Raw genomic sequence first — 25,334 nt, 5'->3', positions numbered from 1 at the left:
CGGCCCCCATATGAAGAATAGAGCCTTGAATTTCTCCAATTATCGTAATATATTATATTAAATAACAACATCTGAATAAGCATTTCGTATGAAACCAAGATGAGAATGAAGGTCAGGACAGAAGCCAAAGGTAGAACCAGAGCCAGGTTCCGTGTGCAATTTATGGATTCGTAATCTCCCAAGACGATTAGAGATATAAAAGTGAACAGCTGAGGAGTTTAAGGAGTCTCACGGGACCGGTTCCGGAAATGTAAGAAGGAAGAGCTAAAGGTACAAGTAAGAAGCATCTGGTTACAAGAACAGGCAAAATAGAGCTAAAGGCACAAGAGCTAGAGGGAGCTATATCCTAAGAGGAGAAACAACGAGGAAGCAAAATCACGAGTCCAATTCTCATCATGCAAAGAACATGAATCTGAACGTAAGCGGGAGTGAGCTCTTCCCCCAACCAGTCTACTAATAGTCAAAAGGGAGATTCTGGCGTCTAAAAGTCCGATTGGAATAGAAGCAGAATAGAAAAATAATACGGCACTGAGGGAAGGATTAATTACAGGAAGACGGGGGATTCACCAATCGAGCAACATAAAATATCAACAAATAAGAGTTAGGCGAAACGAAGAGGATGAGTGGCAAGAGTCCTCGGGTCGTAGATGCGGGACTATCTAACTGAGAAGAGGGAGGAAGGAGAATCAAGTCCAAAGAAGCAGGGAAATTAAGAGATGACTACTTAACAGTAGTCTCCTCCCCCCAGAAAAATATAAAATACAAAAGGTTAAGACTTATAAGCAGGAGGAATAAGTTCTACAATTAGAATCTACAAGGCAGGAGCAGGACCTCAATTCCTCATCTCGAGATAAAAACAAATGACTTCATACGGACTGAGAAGGGCATTAATGAATTAAAATTCTCAATAAGGGGTGGGATAATTGGGGTTTGAGCAGAGGAGGAACTGCCTCTCAGGAATCAGAAATAGGGTTTCCCCCGTAATTCACCCAGGAGGAGGGTCCCACCTCTTCTAAGGAGGAGTTAAGCCCAAAGAAATCCGAATGTCTTGTCTTGTCTCAGGAGGAGAACAAGGGAAGATTCCTCAATAAAGGACCGGACGAGTTTTATTTTAAAGACCCAAACAACCCCGGAGCCTATAGAAGATCATAGTATGCATCCCAGGTTGGATGAGAAATGAACTTGACGTTAGAGAAGTTAGGGAGAAGAAGTGAATCTATGAATGTAGTGCCCTACGTCTTGACTTGAGCCTGAGAAACAAGTTAATAGAGAAAAGGGAGGGAGAAAGGAGGGTAGCTTAGGACATCTGCTAATAGAGGAGGGTTAAATAGAGCATAAAAATGAAAGAAGAGGCAGTTAAGGACACGTCTCAGGAGATCTGAGAAAGTCAACCAATCCCGAAAATAGATCCAGGCGTTTGATAGAACACAATAAGAGATTCCATAACGCAGCCAAATAACCCACCTGAGCAGCAAACAGTTAATCTAAGGAGTTCTCGAGTATAGTGCAGTAGTAAACGCGGAGCCCGTAACAGGGATGGTCCGGCACATTGCTCTCCAATAAGAAGGGGATGTAGGACAGGATATAGCCCAGCAGGGATCTTCTAAGCTAAGAAATCATAGGACCTCCAGAAGGAAGAAGAAGACAAACGGGAAGTTCCAAGGACCAGAAGTCTCCGGCTTTCACGAATAAAGAACCAAATGGACTAAATGAGAATTTTTCCACCCCCGTGATACGTGAACATATCTGAAATAATTAGGTGCCGGGAAGAAAAGAATAGGCAAGGAAGTAAACAAGGCAGGATAGAAGTCGTAGGGGCGGTCCCAGGCACGGTGCCTCCAGGGGGAGGAAACTGTAGATTCTGACACAGGGAGAAGAAGTAATTCTCAGAAATGAAGAGCTCTGGATGCAAGAGTGAGACATCAGATAAGGAGTGAAAGTTCTCTAACCCGCAGGAGCAGGAAGGTAACGAGTGAGCGCAGTAATAAGAGTGAAGGAAGTAGAGTTCCCCCATCCCCAAGAGCGGAAATTAGGAGGCCGAGTATGTCACTAGCGCGTAGGAGCGAGTAATGAATTGCCTAGGAGGAAATACAAGAGAAAAAGATCCTCCAGAAGCATGGGGGGTTCAATTTTAGGCAACTTTATGAACTCTTTAAGGGCCGATGCCGAGAAGAGAAAACACTGTAACAAGGAACCAAATCTTAACGAAGGGATTTGTAAGCTGACAAATTATCTAGACAGGCCCATATCAGTTTCAGAGGATATATTCTCAGCAAAGGATGAGGGTTGGTCGTCAAGCTTAAGGAATTTCCTTTATGGGAGAAGTCGGAGTATTTGCGTTTATTTGGAATTATGGTTAACAGCGTTAGAATTAACCTCAGCGGCTCGAGGCGAAATATTGGGGGGGAATTGCAAATATAAGGACTTTAAGGAAGAAGTAGTCAGTGGGCGATCAGGAAGCAGATGTAAGGTTGATGTACAATTATCACATTGGCGGAATTTCGTCCAAAGAAGTTCATTAAGCATGAGCCAGAGTTACGAGAAGAATTTACAACTATGTATGCAGATAGTGCGGGAAATCTATAAAGGGTTAAAAATAACCCAAGTGGGCAGAACAACCAAAGTAAATCTGAAGCAAGAGCACAATATATGCGGCAATGTCTATAAGGCTCTAACAGAGTGGGTAGATGAGAAGTTTGCGGAGGAGATCCTAAAGAATTGGTTCAGTACCGAAGATTCAGAAGGGAAGCCGATGAATACTTTACAGGTGGCCGGGACAGATCTCTTTGAAGTAATAAGTGAAGATTTAATCGGTGATGATGCAGGCATAAAGGATCTGAAGTGTAAGTGCGAAGGAATCAAGGGGGTAGGAATCCAGTCAATTGAGAAGAAGTTCATAACAGAGAAAACCCAGGATAGCATAACAGAGATAGTCCAACATCTCCCCAGCGAGGACGTCACGACGGAGGATAGTCTGAGCAGCACGCTGCAGGAGTATATACAGGAATCTAACATCGCAAAGGGCAGTGAAGCTGAGACGGACGATTCATCGGGAAGTGGACCCTTCACAGTATCAGCCGGGGTTTCTTGGGGAGGAATGATTGGCGGGGGAGCAGTGGCTGTTGCTCTAGGTAGCTTAGGTGTTTATGGGATGACAAGGATAATGACGCGGGGAGGTCGAGTGGCTAGGAGGGGTTCGAAGTATCAGAGGGCAATGGGCTCAGTGTCCTATACTCCCAAGCCGTAGTCGTATAATCAGAGAACTCTAGAGCTGAGGAGGGGGGCGGAGGAGTTCTCCGGGGCGTCTCCCAGGAGGGACCGGAGCAGGCAGGGAAGAGGGCCTGAGGAGCCGGGAGCTTCAGAGGGTGTGGACTATTTTCCTTTTCCTTGTTGGAGCTTGGGGGAATTAGGGAAGGGGGATTTATAGTTAGGGTCTGGGCTCAGTTTTTAAGGTTCAGGGTTCAGGGTTTAGGGTTTACGGTTTAGGGTTCACGTTTATGCTTCAGGGTTTCGGTCTACTTTTCAGGGTTCAGATTTAGTGTTTATGCTTTAGGTTTAGGATTTATGAGGTCCAGGGTTTAGATTTCTGGTTTAGGCTTCAGTTTTCCAGGTTTATTCATCACGGTTTAGGGTTCTGAGTTTAGGCCCTAGTTTTCAGGAATCAGGGATTAGTTCTAGGATTTTGTCCTCAGCTGTTCGTTTTTAGGCGTTAATGGTTATGCTTCACTCTTTAGGAATTATCTTATAGGGTTTAGTGGGCCTCGTTCATTCTTTATATCCGATTTTTTAGTCATTTACATTTACTCTCAACTTCACGGGCCTCGTTGCTGGTTCAAATTTCAAGGCTCAGGTTTCTGCCTCTAGGGTTCTGGAATTCCGATTTATACTTGTTTGGCTTAAGCTCCTCTTTTGGGGTTTGCGTTTACCTTTCAGGTTCTAGTTTCTAGTCCTTAGAGGTTACTTCCCAGGGCTGTTCTACTACATCTCGGATTCTTAACGTAGTTCTTACGTCTTATCCTCTAGGGGGTAGTGTTTATCGGTGAGGGGTGTATGTTCCGGCTTCAGTCCATAGGGATTATGTCTGATTGTTTATCTGTCAGAAGCTAGGGCCCACTTTTCATGTTTTTGGGTTGAGGGCTTATGGGTTAGTTTCCAGTGTATAGTTTTTATGGGGTAGACGTTTAGGGTTCAGGCTTTAGGGTTTCGGATTTAGGGGCTAGCGCCTAGTGTTCTGCTCTTAACGTGTTGGCCTGAAGTTTTAGGATTCAGAGATTAGGGTTTAGACATTAGCATCTATGCCTTACGTTTATTTCTTAGGTTTTAATTCTTAGTTTCCTCAGCTCTCGCTGTTTCGTTGATGCATTACATTTACTGTTCTTCCTTCAGGATTTAGGGTTTCCTCCCTATCCTTATGATTTAGGCTTAGTTTTTACCTCTAGAAGCTTCTGCCGATCATCTACGTTTTATCGTATAGCCTCTAGCGTTTACGGGTTAGTTTTTAGGATTTAGGGTTAAGGGGGGCTTTTTTTTGGGTGTACGTTTTACGGTTGAAGTTGTATGCCTCTTGGGTTTAGGGTTTTGATCTTATTGTTTAGTTTTTAGGGATCAAAGTTTAGGGTTTCCTATCTACCGGTTCGGTTCTATGATCCAGTGGTTTAGCGTTCATGTTTTAAGGCACAGGGCTTTAGAATCGAGTCGTTGAGTTTTTGATTTAGGTTTGGCCTTTACCGCTCCAGGTTCAACGTTCATGTTTCAGGATTTAGGTTTCAGATTGTAGTATTTCAGATTGAGCGTTGCGGGTTTTGTTCCTATGATCTCATGGTTTAGGGTTTGGTGTTTACGTTCTAGGCTGTACCATTTAGAACTATGTTCCTAGGATTCAGTTTGCAGGTGTTAGGAGTTTCTTTTTGTTCTTAGAGGGTAGTTTTGGGGATTGGCTGTTGCTTTATCTCTTATTCATTAGGGCTTCGGTCTCATGGCTTAATGCCGAACGTTTAGGTTGGTATATACAGTCTTTATGGTTCCTTTTTTATATCCTGGGTTTATGCCTTAGGATTCTGGTTGTATGATTTTGGCCTGACATCTCCGATTTACTTCCAAGGTTTTGGGGTTGGCTCTCAGGGTTGTGGTTTCAGGGCTTTTTTTCCATTGTCCCATGTTGAGGATTTAGGTTTTATTGTTTAGTTGTGATTTCTTTTGGACAGTTTCTGGGATCTTATGAGCCAGGGCTTACGAGTTAGTACTTAGTCGTTATGGTCTAGGTGCAACATCTCCGGACCCATGCATCCAGGGTTTCGCGCCCAGGTTGGACCCTTTGGGCTTGATGTTTTTGTATCTTCGGCTTCAGAGATTTTGTCTTAGGCTCTAGGATTTCTCTGTTTCAGATTTAGCTTCCATGTTTTACTTTTTAGGGGTTTAGGGTTTACTATTCTATTACTAGGGACTTAGGCTTAACCCTATGGTTCATATTTCTGGGTTTAGGGGTCCTTTTACTACTGAGGGAATACATTTTAGGGTTTAGGATGTAGGGTGTTATCTTTTGGACTCCAGGCTGTTACGTCCGGGGTTTTCGGGTTTCGTCCACTGTTTACTGTTTCGGGATTTGTGGCTTGTTCAGGTGTTATCTTTTAATTTTACCCCTCTGCTTTCAGTTTTGGAATTGGGATTCTTCTTGCTTCAGATGAAGGACTCCTATTCTCACTTCTACGATTACGCTCTCCTTATGTTTTGAGCTGTGTGCTGGAGTTTTCATGTATCTCCTTGAGGTGTTCATCCTTAGACTCTGGTATTTTTGGTTCGTCCTCATCTAGCCTGATTCCATTTTCTCCTTTATCCTGTTGTTTCTTAGAATCTCCTACATCTCACTGCCAAGATATCCAAGGTTTCTTCTTGAATTCTCAGGGTTTACGGACTACGACTCCACCTCAGATTTGTTGAATCATTTCATATTTTTAGTAGCCGCTTTCTCTAGTTTGGGATGTAGGCCCTATCCTCCCTTGTTTATGTTCCTGTGAGTGAGGCGCGTCGGTAGGGGGTGTCCTCCTTGTTGCGGCTTAGTTGCCATCTCTTAAGGTGTAGGCTAAGGGTTAATTGTTCAGCCCCTCAGGCTTGAATTTGTATATTCTTATTCTTAGTCGTTCTGTGTTTAGGGTACCTGCTTCAGTGGTCAGGGGGCTGGGGGTCCCGTCTAATATTTTGGGCTTATCTTTCGAAGTTGAGGGGATAGGTCCGACTATGTCTTGTTTAGGTTGTACTTCTATATGGCCTAGCTCTTAGGTTTCAGCATTATCACCTGAGTGTATTGTCAACCCCTATTGGTTATGTCTTATATCAGAGGTCTATATCTATGTCATGCTCTCGGATTCTGGCTTCAGTAGATCCTCCCTATTTTAACCCCCCGGGGTTCACCTTTGGGGTTCTAGTTTCTGGATTCTATCATCTATCCCCTTGTATCTTTTCCCTTATGGACGATATGCTCCTGTTAGATTTTTCGGTTGGACGCTGAGGATTCATGATTTCCCTCGTGTTCGGTTGGTTCGGTGTTGCCTTCAGTCCTTAGGGTTTAGGCTTGGATTTCATACTCTAGGACCTAGCGTTAGGAATTTGGCCTCCCTGATTTAGACCTGTTCTCCAATCATGGATGTTGAGGGTTTCGGCCTTTGGTTTCTTGGTTGTAAGTGTTCACTTATACTTTGTAATGTAGGGGACTCAAGTTTATCGGGCGTTGTCATTTGTAGTTTGTATGGCTTATGCTCATAGCTTCTCAGTTTATTCTTTGCTGTTAGGGACTAGTCCTAGTCTCATGCTTCAGATTCCTTCCTTATTGTTTATTGCTCCCCGATTGTTGCTTTTTTTCTACTGGCTGCCATGGTGGGTCCGTTTCTCCTCTTCTACTTGTTATGCTCAAGTTATATTTTCCTGAATAGGCGTGTTCACGTTCTTCGGTCTAAGGGTTATAATTTCGAGGCTTTGTCTCTCCACTAAGAGCCAATGTTTTAGTGCTTTGCCTTTCGCTTCGACGCGTAAGGTGCACATTTAGCCTTCATGTACAGCGTGCAAGTCTATTTCTTTAAGTTCATAGTTTATTGTTTAGGAGGTGACTGCCCATTGTTCGGTTCGGGTATTTCCTGGTTATTGTCGCTGCAGGTACTGCTATCTTCTTAGGTATCATTTTTTAGGCTGTATTTTTTAGCTCCGAATGATTAAGTTTTCGATTTTTGATCCAGGATTTGCTGTTTCAGCCTTCTTCTTCCTGTGTTAATTCCTAGGCTTCGATTTCTATGGGGCTTCAGGTATGGCTTATGGCTTATTGATGATGAAGTAAGCCTGATGTTTCATGCACTGTGTTGCACATGTAATGCTTAGGCGTAGAGATTGGAAGTGTACATTGCAGAAGTATGTTGTCAGTCCATGCTCCTTCCCCCTATTATATGGTCTCTATGGCGTATTGCTTAAGCTGTGCTGTTGCCTTCCTGCTTCAGGCTCTATGTTGCTCCCATTATTGCTTAGGCTTGCTCTCCATCTGTCACCCTCCTGTTCTGCTTAGGTTCCTGTAATTCTGAGGCCTCCCACCTTATGGAGTTCTGTTAAAGTGTACATTTCTTCCTATAGGTCTCACTTGTACTCCTTGGAGTTTAGGCTCCTAGTGTAGGCAGTTAGGTTGCAGGGTGTATGCACCTCTCTCATCCGGGTTTTACTCATGGCATTGCGCTGTGGGTTTATGGTTGTTTGTTCTTTTGTCAAGTTTTATTGTTCACTGTGTATTCTTTAATGTTCATGATTAATGCTTTACTTTTTATCCCCCTCGTTCCACTCTTGACTGTAGTGGCTAGGCTTTATCGCCTATTTTTACGCCTCAAGGTTCCTGTGTATGGCCGGGGGGTTGTTTTTATCCCTTAGCTTCTATTAGTACTGTCCGATAAGTTATCTTAGGCGGGTAAGATTCACTGATTATGCGCCTTCTGTACTGTGAACATCCTTACGTTTTTAGGATTTATGGTGTAGTGATCGGGCTGTATGTTTTGGGCCCTAGTCTGTATATTTCATGGCTCAGCCTCCACGGTTTATCAGTGAGGCCTAAGCCTTAGGGAGTATTGGCACTCTTTAGTGTTTAGTCCTGCGGCTAATTCCTTACATAGGCCCCCTTATTTCTGCTGTCTGCTGTTACTTTTTATCTCGTTAGGCTTAGGATTTTGTGCCGTACTTAGACGATGTACGGTTCAGATTCCATGGTTGCGGATTCAGTTTTACTGTGTAGGACTGATCGGAGACCCTTAGTGTCTATCTGTTTCTGATGAAGTGTAGGTTCGTTTTTGCATGCCCTAGCTTTACGGCCTATACTGTTTGTTTACTGTCCTTTGTTCAAGGGTATGTGCTATGGTTCATGCTCCAAGGTCCTTTGGTGTATTTGGTCATATTATTCTTCAGGGGATCTCCCCGAAGGTTTCTGCGTTAGGCATCATGTTTAGTTTCTACAGGTATGAATTTGGGGCGCCATCGAGTATTGCTTCTTCTTTACTTCTTATTTTTTTGATAGGTGCTGTATTAATTGGTTTTCAACTTCGAGTTTTTGTGTTGTATGATTTATTGTGAAAGCCTTATGGTTAAAGGCTTATCCTCTCTGTTTCTGGTTGTGTTCTCAGCCTCTAAAGTCTATTCTTTACGGTTAACCATTTAATGCTGTTCGCTCCGGATTTACAGTTTGGACTCTAAGCAGCCCCTCATAAGCATCATTCCCCAGTCTGCTTCTCCAGGTGGTGTCTGTTCCCCTCCGACTTACTTTATTATTTCTTTCTTCCTGTGGCATCGTCAAGATGTGTTTGTGTGTGTTATTTTCTCTAGGATGATTCTTGCTCTTTGTGCTACTCTTAAGGCGTGCTTTCGTGTGTGATTTTCCCTATGAATATGCTCCTCTTCTGCGGCAGGGTTCAGAGGCCGTCTTGCTTTTTATCTCCTTTATGAAGATCCTTCCTTTTCCTTGTATCTTCAGGAAGTTCCTTCGCCGTATCATTTTGAAGATATTCTTTTGCCTCGATTATTGTGAAAATGTCTCTTCCTGTAGCATCATTATGAACGGATTCTTCAGCTGCCTCCTTGTGAAAGTGTCCTTGTTACTACATCCATGTTGATATGTTGTATTGTACGTGGTTGTTTTTCATTAGGATTCTTCTTCCCGAATATGATGATTGACGTATTTTTTTATTTCCCTATTTGGAATCGTTATGAGCATATTTCCTTCTGTGAACTCTTTATGAGGATGCTCACATATTTGAAATGTAAATTTCATAACCATACCGATGTTGTACCATTACGAAACAGGAATAATATACCCATTTGTGAAAGGGTACCTTTATCCCTGGTGTATTATTGCTTTAGAAGTGATGAGGTTCATGGAGTACTATTAAGTTAATAGCAGTGTCACGCGGATAACATTGTTAATTGAAGAGCTGAGTTGCGCCAAGGTTAAAGATTTCCTGGAGTGCTATTGTATCAAGTCTACTGACGTGTTCGTAGTACTCATTTGGTCAGGGTACTGAGATGCTTATCGTTTTGTTACATGAACAGGACAACTCCGCTTGGGGAACTCCTGTTTGGAGAATAGTCAGTTGCATTTCTAAGGGAGTTGCAGTGCCGGTATGTACGTATAATACTGTCATAGGAAGGGTATTGATGTCCATGTAGTATTTTATGCGAAGGATTCAAAGTTTACGCTTTCATTATATCAGAAACATTATTCTATGAATTACATGGATATTCCACGAAAAATATTGCGTGAACATTATTGATGTGTCAAGATTTTCGATGGTCAAGAGTGCAGATGTTCCCATACTACCGTTATATGAAAGTACTTATGGTTGAGCTATATGGATGAGTCCAAGTGCTATTATACTAAAAGTATCACTAAGTGCTAAGTGTTGTGGCTGGATGAGTATCATTCTCCTGGGAGCACTCTTATTCGAACAGTTGGAGTGTGCAAGGAGTATTGTTACATTGAGAGTACTTTTTTGAGAATAATACTTTTATTTGAAGAGCAGTACTGCTATGTATGAAATGATGTACGATAATGAGTAGGAAAATCCCTGGAGTAGCATCATGTGAAGTGTTGCGATATAAGGATAACGGCTCCATTATATGAGGCAGAGGATTATGCAGATCCTGTGAATTGCTTAGGATACTATTCTTTGAAGAATATTGCTACACCAAGAGTACTATAATGTTAAGACTACTTTTGTTTGTTCAATATTGACATTCCAGGAGTGGTATTATTAGTGGAGCATTATTCTGTGAAGTGCATGGATATCCCAGGAAAATTATTGTCTGAAGTGTGTTGATGTGTATGCATTCTCAATGAAGAAGATTCTGGAAGTTTCCGTAGTACTGTTATATGAATGTACTAATGGATGAACTATAGTGATATCTGCAAAGTCTTGTTGTTTGAGGAGCCTAGTCGGATAAGAATAATGGATCATCTGGAGCTATATTATATGACCCCTCTTACCTGTCTGTAGTATTCTTATTCGCAAAGGACGGTTGTGCAATGATAATGCATGATTCCAAAGGAAGATTATTTGAAGGGTTTCGATATACGCAAAGTGCTCTTATATAAGGAGCACTAGTCTATTAACCGTAAGAATATACGAGCAGTAGTATCTATTGAGCTAAAGGTAGGTGCCCCGAATATTACTATGCGGTGGATAGAACATTGAACGCTTCGTTATTTGAATAGAACCATTGTTCATATTACACTGATGTCTTCTCATTTGCGGTACCTTATTCTTGAAGGAGTTAAAGTCCCGGCTGTAATATGAGGACATAAGAGTTTTACAAATTCCTGTGATGTATATGCAATAGCATTATTTGAGGAAAGGCGGTAGCCTAAAATTAGTATTACATGAACAGTACTGTCCTTGCTGGAATATCATTGGTGTTGATAACATTAATGCTACAAGAATATCTTTGAAAAGAGGATACGAATATCCATAACATACGAACCACTTATCATATTAGGAAAGGGAGAAGAGAAAAATGAAGTAGAAGAAATGCCCAGAATGAAGTTTATGCATTGAAGGTACTGCGACATTGAGCAAAATTCTCCATTTCAGAGGAAAAATAAATATATAGGGTAGAACCATATAACTGCTTTAACAGTATCAACACACACAAACATGAAGCTGAAAGGAAGCATGCAAGGGAGAAGTAGGCCCATATAACCAAAAGGAACAAAAATAACCTAACAACTAAGAGTACCTAAAGCAATGTTAACACAGAACAAATGAACCCGTAGGAAAGCAAGGTGAACACGACAGAGGACACTTACAGTAACATATGGGGTGAGATTTTTCCACGGCCCAATACCGGATCAAATAAAAGAAGAGTTAATTTCCAGCTTTCATGTCTCAGAATACCTGCGATTCTTCACAGTTAGCAAGAAAGATATATAAGTACGAAATTTCTTACCCATATTAATTGGTGTTCTAAATTTTTTCCTATATGTATTGAGCCTTATGGCTTGAATTACAAACTCTACAATTTTATTTGTTACCCTAGGATGTACTATCCTATGATACCCTTTTTGATGTTATACATGGAAATATATAAAGGTTTAAAATAGATTTATTTCTTCTCTGAAGTCTCAAAGGCATCCTTAAGAGCTATTTTGTTTTTGTAGAGATATAGAATAGTTCCTGATGTAAATCCCAAAAGGGTTAGAACCTTCGGTGTCACTACGGTCAGTGTCAGGCTATTCCTTTGTATCGCCTCTGAAATAGGAATCATAAGATATCTACGTTGACTGCATGGGTCGCTAGTGATCAAAAAACTAAAATCAGAGCTCTTTTTTTCCCTGTATATTCTGTGTTGCCCTGATTTGGAATAGAACGATGACAATTCTTTGGATCGCATTACTGATATGACTTTGATTTTAGTTTTTCTATTCCTTTGCAGAGTATGAGCAAAGTGACTATGAAACTAGCCTCTTAATTTTGAGAAGTCCCCCCCCCTTTTCTATATAGCAGTCTTTTGGCGATGGGGAGACTCATTGAGAATGAATAAATGGAATAAAAATCCCTTTTACTCATGTAATGTGTGAATAAGTAGCACCAGAGTGTTATAGATGACTCCAAGGTTCATGAGCTAAGGGTTAAGAGTAACCTAAACTATTAGGGAAAAGTATGACTCGAAAACAAAATTATATATGAAATTAGAAACCAAAGGTTCGACTCAGAATGAAAAAAAGAAAAATTAAAGGAAATTCCTAAACAGAATGAAGCATATAGGAGGAAAAGGAAAACAGGACCCCAGCATCATGTTGAACGAGATATGGAGAACGCACAACTCCCCATAAGACATAAGTCCCCCAATGAACCAATACCAAAGCGAACAAGTACATCTTCCCACGTGAGACTAAATTCAGGACAAGCGCCGAAATTTGAATGTGAGCTAAAAATATGTCTTTTTAAAAAATTATTGACAAATGAAATTCGTATTTCACTAAATTTAATCAGAGATCCAAACAATCATAATTTAAATATAAGATTTTCAACCAAAAGGAACAAAATCCCACTACAGAATTTGTTCAGAATCGACAAATCGAATTTGAACCCAAATGTATTATTCCATATCAACGAAATAAAATTATTCTTAAACCATGAAATATGGATATACTCATCACCTGGGAAAATTCAACCCATAAAGATTATAAGTGAGTTAATGACGCCTTTGTATTCGCGCCAATTCTTAGGAGAATTCCTGAGAAAATTCTATAGTCTCCATTATGAATCGTCAGGAGTTTTATTCAAAGGAATCACCTGTAAAACATATTCCGAAGAAACGCCCAAAAAATATCAATCCCTAGGTAAAAGTACTATAAAATCCCCTACCCCCTCTATCTACCAGAATACACATTAACACTGCTTTACTTCCTAACCCCCCCCTGTGGGACATATGACGAGAACCACATTATCCAAATTACTTTAAGCAGAAATCAACCTCCAGGCAAATCCTAAATCTTCCATCAGTCTATCCCAGAACTAATCTCTCAAAAGTATAAGAAGTCTGATAAGAATATTCCTCTATATCGAAAAATTCCTAGTCCTAACAAATATCTCACCTCATTAGGAATAAACGTATCTAAAAAATAGGCACAAAAAGGAATCTAAGAATTTTTCGGATGTATAGATTTTATTTATTTCCTTTTTAAAAGTATAAAAATCATCATCATTCCCAAATCCATCTCAAAGATAACTCATCCTCCGTCCTGCTAACACTACAAATCAAACAGAAGAAACTATTAACTGAAAGCCCCCCTAATTCATAACCTTGATTCAGCAACACAGACTCCTATAAAAAAAATAGAACACAAGTTCATAAAAATAACACAAACGAAAAGTTCTTCGAATTGTAGAATTATTCCTCTCTTTCAACTAATAGTTAAATCCCCAAAAACCGGAGAAAGGATCCTTCCACTGAATACTACATTTCTACAACCAGAAATGATACCACAATGATATCTTACAGACGATAAGGAGTTCAAGGACTAATTAAATAGTAATAAGAGGAATAATTAGTCCCATCTCAGGGAATATAAACCAAATACTCTACTCATCAAAAGCGAGCCAAATATGATCTCCAGTCAAGCACTTCCGAAGGAAAAATCACAAGACAAGGACGTCCAAAATACCACCAGAAGTTAATATCTCAATCTCCCTCTCAGCACTTAAGTGGTCTAACAACAAGAGAAGTATCAATGGCGTTGTAAATATTATAAGTGCAACGATTCAGTTTCCTTAACTTTCACAGTAACACAGACATAAGTAGCTACTCCTGGCACCCCAGGTACTCCTCACACCGGTTCAAGTGACTCATTTAATGAATAATCTGACCTAAGATACCCAAGGAACAAATAAGAGTAAACTAACAACAAGTCAAAATAAGCAACCTCAAATAAGCCTTACCCTCAAAAAAATCAGTCTAAGCTGAATATCATGTCCTTCGCCACATTTAATAATCCCAGACACGGTACAGCATACTAAAGATAAAGAATATCAAATCCACAATACATCTAAACCGCCGTAAAAATTCTCATCGGATCTCTCCCAAGTAGATTGTCCTGATCAAAACTCAATCCCCCCTGGCTCAACAGTAATATATAAGAATAGGAAACCCTAATCATCAGGACACCCCCAAAAAACCAAAATACCACTCCACCTAAAAACATTGTTTAACTCCCCTATAGCTATTTCAAACACGTGGAAGTCACCCTAACAAGAACAAACAGGAAGAAGAGACCGCCTAGGGTCTCCAAAGGATAAATTCTCTGCGTAAAATAAAGCTCACTCAAACATCAAGATCTCCCTCACAAGAAGAATGTAGTTAATTAACCTCGGGTAAAGAATACTGACTTCAGTCAAGGAACAGCTCAGTACTTTCTTACACCCGGAAGAAATCCAAGCAGCCAACCAAAAATCCCCCAGACGCGGCTCCAATCAGCCTAATACACCCCAGAAGAAGATAAACATCTAAACAATCACAAACAACTATTAGTCTCTACGACGAAGAAATAGGGCTCTTCCTTAAAAGGGAAAGAGTCATAAAGAAGTTAACCAAGGAAACCGAAGAAACATTTAAATAGCAATAATGACTACACCTCAAGTCAATACGATACCCCAAAGGTCTATCGAGGAAAACTGAAATTCCCCCAAACGACTCCATGAACCCCCAGATCCCAGCACAAGAAAGTAGCGACCCCTAGGAAAATCCCAAGACCTAGGGAGGCTAAGCAAGCAATCACCAAGAAAATGATATCCGGGCCATCATTTCAGGACAATTTCTAGATTGCAATCAGAAACCAGCAAATTAAGAATTTTAATATGTGTAATTAACGTATCAAACAAAAATGAGAAGGGGAAGTAAAAATAAGACAGAAATCCCCGAAGCAACAACCAACCTCAGACACGACTTAGGAACAACACAGAAGAAAAGATACTTATAACGTCATTATATAATAGTGACAGAAAATCTCCAAACTCTAGGTACTTCTAATTTTCAAGAGAATTCCGAACCTCCGAAACTCCCCCGAAAACCTGAACCCCTAACAAGAAAGACAATTGTAATCCGAAAACCAACGAATAAATATCTGTCTAATCCAACACCATAGCCCAATGGTACAGTAAAAAAAAATGAGCCAGAAGTCTCTTGTATACAGGCCTTCCAAAAGGAAGAGGACATAGCAAAGAATCCCCATCTCAGAGGGAGTCGAAGTTGAAACATCAGGCAACAGCCCGCAGGATCCATACAAGGTCAAGGAATTTCCCCATCAACAAGAACCATCATCTAACAAAAAAGATTAAAACAAACAAACTCGCAGACCAATAAAAGCAATGTATAAAGGAAAGGGAGACTAAAGAACAACCAACTGAGAAGTTGAAGCCGGGACTCATCCCGCAGCAGGAGCGAGGCGGCAATCAGGGTCTGAAACCAACAGAGAATTTCCCTTAAGAGCACAGGTATCTGCTACCAAGAGAAACAGACAGATGAAGAATTAGAAGTTAAGAAACGCCTCAGCTAATAGGCAACCCAACCAACTAACAGCCGGCAACTAAAATAGACTGGCATCAAGGGCCAACACACGCAAACGAAGCAGAGAGAACAAAGACGGAAAGAATATCTCTAGTGCAATTGACAGCAGCAGAAATGATACAAACGCAGGACTGACAACCTCCCAGAACAGTAGTAAACATCAAAGGAAGAAGAGTAGTGGTGTTTAATCTAAGCAAGACGAATGAACAGATAATTCCAACTCAGACCTGCAATCCCAAATAAAGAAACCGAGTCTCAATAAGACAAAAGACTCAAAAGAAAAAACCTAACAAATCTCTGAGTCGTAGATGAAAACGAAGAAGAGGGATCTCATCTAATCGGGGAAAAATCCAAACTTCATCTAACACCAAAGAAGCTTGACCCCCTCAACCGACGAAGAGAGATATCTCCGGCCTGTACATGAGATACCCAAATGGACGAGTTAAGCCATGATGGTTGACGAAGTTTCAGACCAAAATCAACGAGCGGACAATTGACCCCCGAAGACGACTCCACCACAACATGAGATTCAATAATGACTGCGTCAGTACAACAAATAAAAAGAAGCAGTCAGTCTCCCACCAGACTCACCGCCAATTTTACTAGACTACAATCAAAGAGTCTAAAATCCAGGAGCAGTCGCCACCTCGCTATGAAGAGACAGATTCTACTCAAGGGAACTAAATCCCAAAACAACAGATTAAATCCCTTCCACAGCCTAAGTAGATTCGGCTGAACGGATGACACCGAGAGAGTATGGGAAGAGGAACAAAGGTATATCAAGGAGAAACAAATAACAACACAGTCCTCCCCAACAAAACTAAGAAGGAACACCACTCAACAAAGGAAACCTACCTTCAAAACCAGAAGGAGAAATTTATGGTTTGGTCTAGAACCGGACTTCTAACTCCCCAAAAGCAAACTGTCATCGACAGGGTAAGGATAGGACATCGTAGCTGGAAAAAGCCACTCCCTCGACATCCCAGACAAGGAAGAAGAAAGAGCACCAATAAACACACGAATCCAACGGGGGGAATAAAAACGATCACTCAAAAAGACCCTCACGCCCAGGCAAATCACAAAAAGATCATCAGATGAAGGATATTCCAAACAAGATAAGGGACCTCACAAGGGGACGAGAAATCCCACCTCGAAGAGCCACAACCTCAAGATGAAAAGCAGACAAGACTCTAACAGGAACACAACAGACAGAGCGACACTCACCGAACGAACATCATCAAACCTCCGTCCAAACAAGAAATCCGAGCCACAAGAAGTGGTGGAGTGAATGAGTACCTCAAAGAGAGCCGGGGCGCTATGGTGCGAGGAAACGACACAACAAATCCTCCATCCAATGACAAGAACGAACACCTCAGGAGAAGTAGAATTCGAGATACCAACAGGGAGGAGACTCTGGACCCAAAGGAGGGACCAAAAGAAATACAATCAGGAAGGACTAATTGAAGAGTTAAAAGGGAGCAGATTGGCGCCCTGTTATAGAGTACAGAGAATGAACGGGGCAGCCAAATTTCCGGAAAAGAGTCAAGGTACTGAGAAGGAGCCAATCGGACAAGTCGGGCGCAAGGGTTCGAAAAAATCAGGGAACAGGAGAAGGGCAAACCTCAGTTAAGGAGCCCCCAAGTACGGAGTACATTAGTGCAGGGGGGGCAGTTAAAGGATTGACAGCAAGCCAGGCAGAGGTCTAAGAAACCAACAGGGCAAACCACAACAGAGCTTCATCCCTCACCGGAGTGGGATGAAGTAATCTCTTCCCCCCCCCAGGAGGAGGAGCAGAAGAAGAGAGGTTAGGAGAGAGCAGGATGATCCGAAATCCTAGGAAAAGAAATAATACAAACAAGGCAAGAATAATAAGTCAACCAAAAAGGAGAATCCCCCCGGGTGAAAACAAGGACAGGTGTACAACGCGGGGGGAGCGTTGCAGAGAGTAGAAACTGTCAAAAATAAAATCTTAAGTGAGCTTAAGAAACTGAGCATCAGTACCAGCTGCCAGTTTAGAGGGGAGTAAGACACGGGGGGACATAAAGACAGTCACGCGAAGGTAAGAGTCGATTCCTGCAGTGCAACTCTGAACCGGAAAACGATGCACCAATGGGAGAGACTCCCCCACTCCCCCTCAGCACCTGTCACTCCACAACACACGAACTTGAAACCCAGTCATAACAATGAGACCCAGGAAGGGCATCAATAAGAGCGGAGCCTAGCGACGGAGACTATCTAGCATCCCACCGGCGGACAAGGGACAAGAATTCTAAGAGCGAGCGTCATGCCGGGTGAAGGAATAGCCCAGATAAGAGATCGGCACAAGCTCTCAAGGGCAGATGGCCAGGAAGGGATAAGTTTAGATCTGATAACGAGAGAAAAGGCTGGATAGCGTCAACCAGGCAAAATCCCGCCGTAAAAGACGCGCCTAGCGTCAGATAGCATAGGAGCTAGAACAACAACAGCCGACGACTCAGACGAGCAGGAGCAAGAATATAGTTCCCAGCCCAACTCTGGAGGCACCGGAGCCAACAAAAGGCGAAACCATGAAGTGGAAGCTCTCATCGCAGGAAGATGAGGGGACGTCGAAGAGCCTCCCGAGACAAGGACGAAGGGGGAGAATTTGTATAGGTGGTGGAGCCAAACACTGAAGGACCACAGATCAAGGACGCGGGCAAAGGACCCGGGTGAAGGGAATCAGAAAACCAGCGGAAGAGACATCTCAACTACTGAGACTCTACAGGTCGAGCGGGTCAGGCCGGGCACCTGAAAGGAATACCCCAAAAAGCCCAAAAAACTTTTAAGGGGCGGGAGCGTAGTCGTAAGCCCCCTCATAAAAGCTCAAAACAAAAAGCCAGGAGGTGCACTGCAGGCCATATGGAAGGAGAAAGATGAGAGGGTTGTACAGGGCCAAAACACCCACCTCAGGAGGGGAAGAGAAGAAAGCAACATGCAGGGAGTATCTCTTTTTACAGAAACAGAAACGGAGGGAAGCTTCCAAGAGGGGGGAGATGAGGGCCAATACAACCGAAGCTTCGGAGCTCGGGGGAAGAAGGACTAGAAGCATATGGACATGTAGGAGTGAAGCATTAGGGGACCGAAGTGACGAAGTGGAAAGGGGCGAACTTACCAGCAGCAGGAGCCTCTCAAGTGACCAAAGAAGACAGGGATGAAATAGCCGAGGCAAGGACAAAGAAGTTCAGGCTTCCCGCAATGGTGTAGAACGAAAGAGGCCAAATAGGACCCCAAAGGGGAGGGAGACAACGGAGATGCCAGGTGAGGATACTTCGAGAATAATGAGAAAGTGGAGGATTCAAGGGAGGAAGCAAGGTAAAAGGAAACAGGAGAGCAGGAAAGGTCAAGAGCCATAGGGGAACAGATAGGGACGTGACCGGAGGGATAAGGATGGTGAACAGCCGCGACGGCGGGACTAGGCCGAGCTGGACATTCAGGACGAGCAGGATATGCACAGAGGGATAAGAGGGGTACCATCAACAAGATCACGTCAGAGGACGAAAAACGAGGGGAGAATATCGCCAATGAGGTAGTCTCAGGAACTGGCACCACCCGAACACCAAGGGAGCCGAGGACTCAGAAGACCCTCAGCGTCATCGTGGATTCGAGAGATTCAAGGACCGTAAACGTCCAACAACCAAAGGAAAATAAAAAGTATCAAGCGACAGGAGTCTAACAGAGAAGAATCCCAGGGAGGATCCAGGCAACAATACCCCTTCCAAACCATCGCCCAGAAAGTGACTACGCACGGATAGGACGAATATGAGTGAAATGAAGCAGGTGAAGTTATCTGATCCAGGGGAGAACTATAGAAATCGAATCTACGCAGATGCAGGAAGTAGATGTAGTCCAGGGACAGATAGGTATTGTTATAAGGAACTGACTGGAACAACAACAGCCCAGAAGGGTTTTTACGGAAGGTGGAGCTCTACACAGCAGAAGGACAACTTATCAACCCTATGGCAATACGCAAGTAAATCGCGCGAGGCATTCGAAACCAACAATACCCTAGTGCAGGAAGATCAGGATTGGAAGGCAATTCTTGATTGTGTAGTGGAGCGAGCAGTCAGCTTGCCAAAGGTAACCCTAATAACCCCACAAGGGAAGACGAAGATATGGGAACAAGCGTATTGGAACTACATGACGAAAAACGATGTAGGGACGAGCTGGGCAAACGTCGCGCCAGGTCAGAGCTTATTATCAGGTATAGTCTGTGTTATGTATGGACTGCTGAGACCCACAGGAATAACACAACACCCTCCTGACCGGGTGAGGCAGGACTGCAAACGCGTATACGAGGATGTCATGATTGAGTTGGAGACGGATCCGCAGCTACCCGCAGAAGGGACGGGAGTTGGTTTGGAAACCTTTCTGAGGAGGATAAAGGAGCCAGGAACAGAAGACAGAGTAGCAAACAGTAGTCTAGGCTTCCTTTTAGCAGTTGTCTGGGGAGTAACAAAGTGTACAAAATGGACACCAGGGTGGACACTGGGAAGGTACTTAGCGGGGAACAGGGAGGGGCTGCAGCAGCTTCCACCGTGTTTTATACATAATGGAGAAGTGAGATGTGGAGCAGGAGAGGTGAAACCGGGGGAGGCAACGTTCACGCTTTATAATCAAGGTGAAACACAACTTGAACCCGTCACCAGGAAAGATAAAACAAAACAAGTCAAAGTAAAGGCAGCGGAACCCCCGAACCTCAAGTCCCGAAAGGTCGCAAATGGCGTAGCAGGACGTCCCCCCGCCAGAGCCCCCGGACAGGAAAACCCCAGCGGGTCATGGCAGTCAATCGATACCCCAACTATTCAGATAAGTAACAAGCAACCATCAGCCGACGCGCCGGTGATACCCCCCCACAAATCGATAAACGCAGAGGCAACAGCGCAGAGGATTCAATCTGTCGAACACCAGTCTGACAGAGCTATCGACAGTGGGGCACGAACTTTACATCCTCAGGACACCACAGATGATTCCTCCAAAAAGAATCAGGTAGCCCAAAGAGCTTCGACTGAGCCGAAAGGGAACCAGACGACAGCCGAGGACAAGGGAACGAGCCCAGTAGAAAGGAACCCGGAGGTTTCTGCAGGGTTAAGTGAGGGTCTACAAAATCTGAAAGAGGAGGCAGGAGTTCGACCCCCCCAGGGCTATCCCGACTCAGGAACCGACAAGACCCAGACAAGTTCCAGTATTGGTATGGAATTAGGGGTGGTAGCGTCTGTCATTTCAGGCGCAGCAGCGGTTTATGGGATGTACAAGATCTATTGGCCAGGCCTGAGAAGAAACAGGAGACCGAACTCTTGGCTAGACGATCCAATAAGGGTAATGTACCAAAGCTCCTAACTGAAGAGACAAGGCAATAACCACCTGAACAAATGGCTAAATCAGAAGAGATGTCAACTGAACGAGATGGATAGTCAGTGACTGGGACAGATATACCACCAAACCAGAAGGACGAGTCATCAAAAGAAGATAACCTGACAAATGGAGAGGAGCGGCAGGGGAGTAGAAGGGGGTGGGGTCGTTGGCGCATCAAAAAGCCAAGCGGAGCAGAAGCGGTGATGGTGACTTGGATTCTGTGGTTTCACAGTGATCGTCAGGAAGAAATGAGTCCGGAACACAGAACTTAGCAGGGGGTAAGTTGATGGTATGAATCTTAAGTGAGTATCCAGGGCGTTTTCTTCCAACACTCAGGTGAGCACCTGATTGTGCGAAGAGGCCGTTGTGCTTCACTTCTCCTTGGGGAGGCGAGTGGGGTTAAACGGACAACTTCCACGCTCTTAGGATAAGATTCAGACGAGGCAACAGAATTCCCTATCTCCTTAGTCGTCTCCACGATCCCCCAGATTTTTGGGGTAGATGAAGCTTATTGATTAGGTGTCGTCTCTTTGGGGTTAAGTATGAGAGTTCTACTTTCGGGCACTGCGTCTGGATTCTGGACTGTCGAGGTGAGTTGGGAGTATTGTTTCGGAGTTGAGGGTTCAGGATCTAGGGGTCATGGGTTGATATGCAGAGCTGGGAGTGGAGGTTTCCGGTTGGGGCGTTAGGGTTCAGGTTTCAGGGTCTTGGGTTGATGGGTGAGGTTTAGGGATTAGTGATTATGGTTCTAGTCTCTGGGTTTAGCTTTATGGTTTGGCGTTTAAAGTTCAGGGCTCATGGCTTAGGGGTTTATGCTTTAGGGTTTAGGGTTTAGTGTTTAGGTTTGTTGTTTAAGGTTTAGGTTTCAGGCTCTGGGGATTCAGGGGTGAGGGGTCAGGTTTCAGGGGTTCGGGTTCCAGTCTTTCATTCTATAGGCTTCCGGGGTTAGGGTTTCAGTCTTTATGGTTCGGGTTTAGGGTTAGGATCTAGGGTTTAGGTTCCAGGTTTCAGGGATTAGGGTTCCGGTTTACGGTTTTGGGGTTATGGTTGCGGTTTTAGGGTTTATGTTTAGGTTTCAGGGGTTATGTTTAGGTTTTAGGTTTCAGGCTTTAGGGTTCAGTGCTCAGGGCTCATGGTCTAGGGTTTAGAAGTCAGGTTTTCTGCTTTAAGACTCATCCTCTAGGTTCGAGTTTTTCGCTTTTAGGTTTCAGGCTTATGGTTATCTTTTTATGGTTCATATTTTTTGGCTCCTTTTCAGCTTTTAGGGGGAGAATTGTGGCTTTCGCGGATTTCCTTCTCTGTTTAATCGGTTGTCCTTAGGATTTGTTGGGCTCCCCTCCTGGTTCTTGCTGCTTGGTGTATTACTCGTTCTGATAAATTGTATCTTTTATTCTTTAGTCCCACCCTCCTGTTGCACCTTCTGTGTTCACTTCTGGGGTTGATTCTCAGGGGTACCTTGATACGTCTTCCTTGGGGTATTAGCTGCATAACGGGGTTCCCTTCATTTTTCGTTCTTGCTCTATGGCTTATCCGTCAGGATGATCCGTAGCGGATTTTTGCTCTACGGTTTCCTTAATATGGACGGGTTCTTAGTTGTCAGGTTTCTAGCATTAGTTATTAGATGCTTGGGGTTACGATTCATATCTGGATGTTTGTCTGTGGGCTCATTGGGGCCTACTTGTTGGGTGATGTGTCTCCCTCTATTTTCTTGCTTTATTCTTAGTATTTTTGGTAGGTCCTTCCTGCTTTTAACCTTTAGGTTTTTTTCTTTATTACCTAGCTTTCAGGTGGAGGTTCCTTCATTCGCGTTGGGGGGGGCAATTTGTGGCTTTTTAAATCTTTCCTCTTCAGTTGTCAGTGGGCCCTTTAAATTTGTTCAAGGGGGATGGATCATGACTATTTGTTCATTTGTCTGGGTTTAATTTTTATGGATTATTGTTTAGATATTCTTTATAACGGATCTCAGTTGCCAAAATGAAGATGTCCATATGACTGTTGGATCTGCTCTGTTACTAAAGAATAACTACCAATAGAGCAAGGGTTGAAGACGGTAAATTTACATATCTATGCATATTTGGCTGAATTAAAAATGACTTAGTGATTTTTTATTCAGCTTATAGCTATAGATTTCCAATAAGCCATATAATATTTGTAATATTTGAAAAAAACAAGACCAAGGAAAAGGACAATAGAAGCTAATTAAAATTCCTCAATGGTATTTCCTGAAATAATCATGGAAGACTCGTTGCATTAGAGGAAGACAACTATATTTATCCGTGCTGCTTTTGGGGGGTTGCATTATTTACAGAACGCTATTAGACAGTTTCTGTATGATGGATTGGGTTTGTCTTGGAATTCTAGTTTCTGTGATGTTAAACATTACTCTTTTGAGAATATCCCTCAGTTATTAAGACAGGGTCACTTTGAATGAAATAGTATTTACAAATATAATAGTACATCTTTTTCGTTTAGGGTTTGACTGGCTCCGTTGTTGTTTGGAGTGGGAGTTTCTTTTGTCTATAAAATTCAACTTATTCCTTCATATCAATTCCTTTTAGCTGATAAAATATATATAATGTGAAAAGGAATAGTCATCAAGACTATCCTATAAATACAGGAAGCTTAGACATCCCTTTGACTAAAGAGGGTAAAAACATATCCTTTGGTTTGATAAATGAATAATGCACTTTGTTTGGTTTTATTTATCTTGGCTTGATGCTTGTATAGATATTATACCTATTTATATATATACGGAACGCCCAGTTCTCCTAAGGCTGCCCGTTTGAGGGTTATTCATTCTTTCTATTCTCGTGTTTTATGAGGTTTTTATCAGATTTCTGTATGCCGAACTTTCCCCTTCCTTAGCTTTTGGATAGTCAGATATAGTTCTCCTTGTTATATCTGTCAGTTATTGAATTTATCCATTAATTCTTTCACATAGTATAAAGTGTATTCGCCTGACATCAAGAAACTTTTATTCACATCATAATATTAGATGTCGTTCACCTAATAAATCCAGAGGCGCAAGAGGAATAATTTTTTCAGAGAAAAATACACTAGGCCCTTATATATGTGATCTCGGTTGCCCTGCACACGAATGAAAAAAACATATACGGCTTAGATATCTGTCATTAATAGATAAATATTTATTTAGTGCCTTAATTAATGTATCATTAAAGAAGACACAAAATGAACAGTTGCTGGGGGATTAAAATTTCCTGATACAATGAATTGTCAAGGAGTGACGCGCTCGGAGGGATTATATAGTGATAAGTATAGTAGAATACACGAGGTTCATAGTGTCACATTAGTAGTTTGTTATCTGACACTCGATTTCTGAATATCTAGAAACAGAGATCCGCAACTTGTTGTTCCTTTTTGCCCTATTATGCCTTTGCACGCCCTAGGCAGAAATGGGAGGTTTCTTTAATCTCATAGAATTTGCCCTTCGGTCTTGTTTAAGCTAAGTTCAGGACCGGGCCCATAAATTAGTTACATAATTCCATTTGATCAAACCCAGATCACACGCCATTTTCAGATTCAGAAGGGGTGGAATTTACATTCTTATCTGAGCTTTTTCCTCTCAGACATCCACCTTCAATCTACTCCGAGAAGTGTTTGTGCTGTCCCGGTTGCACTATTCTCTTTTCCATGTCGATTACCTTGTCTTACAAGTTTCTTAGGATATTCTGGAACGACTGGGGGTGTACACATTAGTCATATTTATATTACTTATAGTTGATATGTATAGACTGGCTGTTCCATATAAACATCCCCACAAAAGCTACACTTGATCTAGGTTAAGAACAAAATAAGAAATTTCGAGAGGCTTCGTATTAGTCTTTCAAGAAATCTCTACTCCATATAACTTCCTAGTAGAAACATATATGTGGCGACAACGATAATTGAAACTGAGCAGGAGCGAAAAAAGGATCTTTGGAAGTTAAGGCCATTTGAGATCCCGTGCTCGGCTTCAGGGGCGGGAGAACGTTTTTCGTTCCTCCTGTTATTCCTAGTTGAGCATTCATCAGCCAAAGCTGAATTTGATTCGCTGAGAAAACCCATAGTAGCTTAACTTAACTCCTGTGGTGCATATAAGTATACATAAAAAAGGGTTATTACGTGGGCGAAGATTGTTCTAAATATATAACTGAGGTCGGTTGTGTTATGTTATCATAAACTTCGTTAAAATACGTTGAAATATTTTAAACTACCTTCAAATACGTTGTAGTAGGTTTTAAACTGTTAAAATATCTAGTAAAGTATACTTCTTAAATAAGTTTGACAAATCCAAAATTTTTAACAGGAGCAGAAGCACTTACATAAATAAATTAAGACATTATAGAATATATCTTTAGCCAATAATAAAAAAGAAAAAAAAGAAAGGA

At 42.3% G+C, this 25,334-nt stretch overlaps 6 protein-coding genes across 6 annotated transcripts; all 6 read left to right on the top strand.

Annotated features, from left to right (window-relative positions):
• Positions 1 to 2,116: 2,116 nt before the first annotated feature.
• Positions 2,117 to 3,247, top strand: C922_05464 (hypothetical protein; the record flags this gene model as incomplete). Its single annotated transcript, XM_008821035.1, has 1 exon — positions 2,117 to 3,247. One exon carries the CDS (start codon positions 2,117 to 2,119, stop codon positions 3,245 to 3,247), a length of 1,131 nt encoding a protein of 376 aa, XP_008819257.1.
• A 9,071-nt stretch (positions 3,248 to 12,318) lies between these two features.
• Positions 12,319 to 13,004, top strand: C922_05463 (hypothetical protein; the record flags this gene model as incomplete). The annotated part of the gene is made up of 2 exons (XM_008821034.1): positions 12,319 to 12,853; positions 12,895 to 13,004. The coding sequence occupies 2 exons, from the start codon at positions 12,319 to 12,321 to the stop codon at positions 13,002 to 13,004; spliced, it is 645 nt and encodes a 214-aa protein (XP_008819256.1).
• A 3,328-nt stretch (positions 13,005 to 16,332) lies between these two features.
• Positions 16,333 to 16,864, top strand: C922_05462 (hypothetical protein; the record flags this gene model as incomplete). Its single annotated transcript, XM_008821033.1, has 2 exons — positions 16,333 to 16,512; positions 16,634 to 16,864. The coding sequence occupies 2 exons, from the start codon at positions 16,333 to 16,335 to the stop codon at positions 16,862 to 16,864; spliced, it is 411 nt and encodes a 136-aa protein (XP_008819255.1).
• A 66-nt stretch (positions 16,865 to 16,930) lies between these two features.
• On the top strand, positions 16,931 to 17,206 carry C922_05461 (hypothetical protein; the record flags this gene model as incomplete). Its single annotated transcript, XM_008821032.1, has 1 exon — positions 16,931 to 17,206. One exon carries the CDS (start codon positions 16,931 to 16,933, stop codon positions 17,204 to 17,206), a length of 276 nt encoding a protein of 91 aa, XP_008819254.1.
• A 1,261-nt stretch (positions 17,207 to 18,467) lies between these two features.
• C922_05460 (hypothetical protein) lies at positions 18,468 to 18,749 on the top strand (the record flags this gene model as incomplete). The annotated part of the gene is made up of 1 exon (XM_008821031.1): positions 18,468 to 18,749. The coding sequence occupies one exon, from the start codon at positions 18,468 to 18,470 to the stop codon at positions 18,747 to 18,749; it is 282 nt and encodes a 93-aa protein (XP_008819253.1).
• A 604-nt stretch (positions 18,750 to 19,353) lies between these two features.
• C922_05459 (hypothetical protein) lies at positions 19,354 to 20,931 on the top strand (the record flags this gene model as incomplete). The annotated part of the gene is made up of 1 exon (XM_008821030.1): positions 19,354 to 20,931. The coding sequence occupies one exon, from the start codon at positions 19,354 to 19,356 to the stop codon at positions 20,929 to 20,931; it is 1,578 nt and encodes a 525-aa protein (XP_008819252.1).
• Between the last annotated feature and the right edge of the window lie 4,403 nt (positions 20,932 to 25,334).

Source organism: Plasmodium inui, assembly GCF_000524495.1.
Source record: "Plasmodium inui San Antonio 1 unplaced genomic scaffold supercont1.76, whole genome shotgun sequence".
Taxonomy (NCBI): domain Eukaryota; phylum Apicomplexa; class Aconoidasida; order Haemosporida; family Plasmodiidae; genus Plasmodium; species Plasmodium inui.
This window is presented reverse-complemented; position numbering and strand designations above follow the sequence as displayed.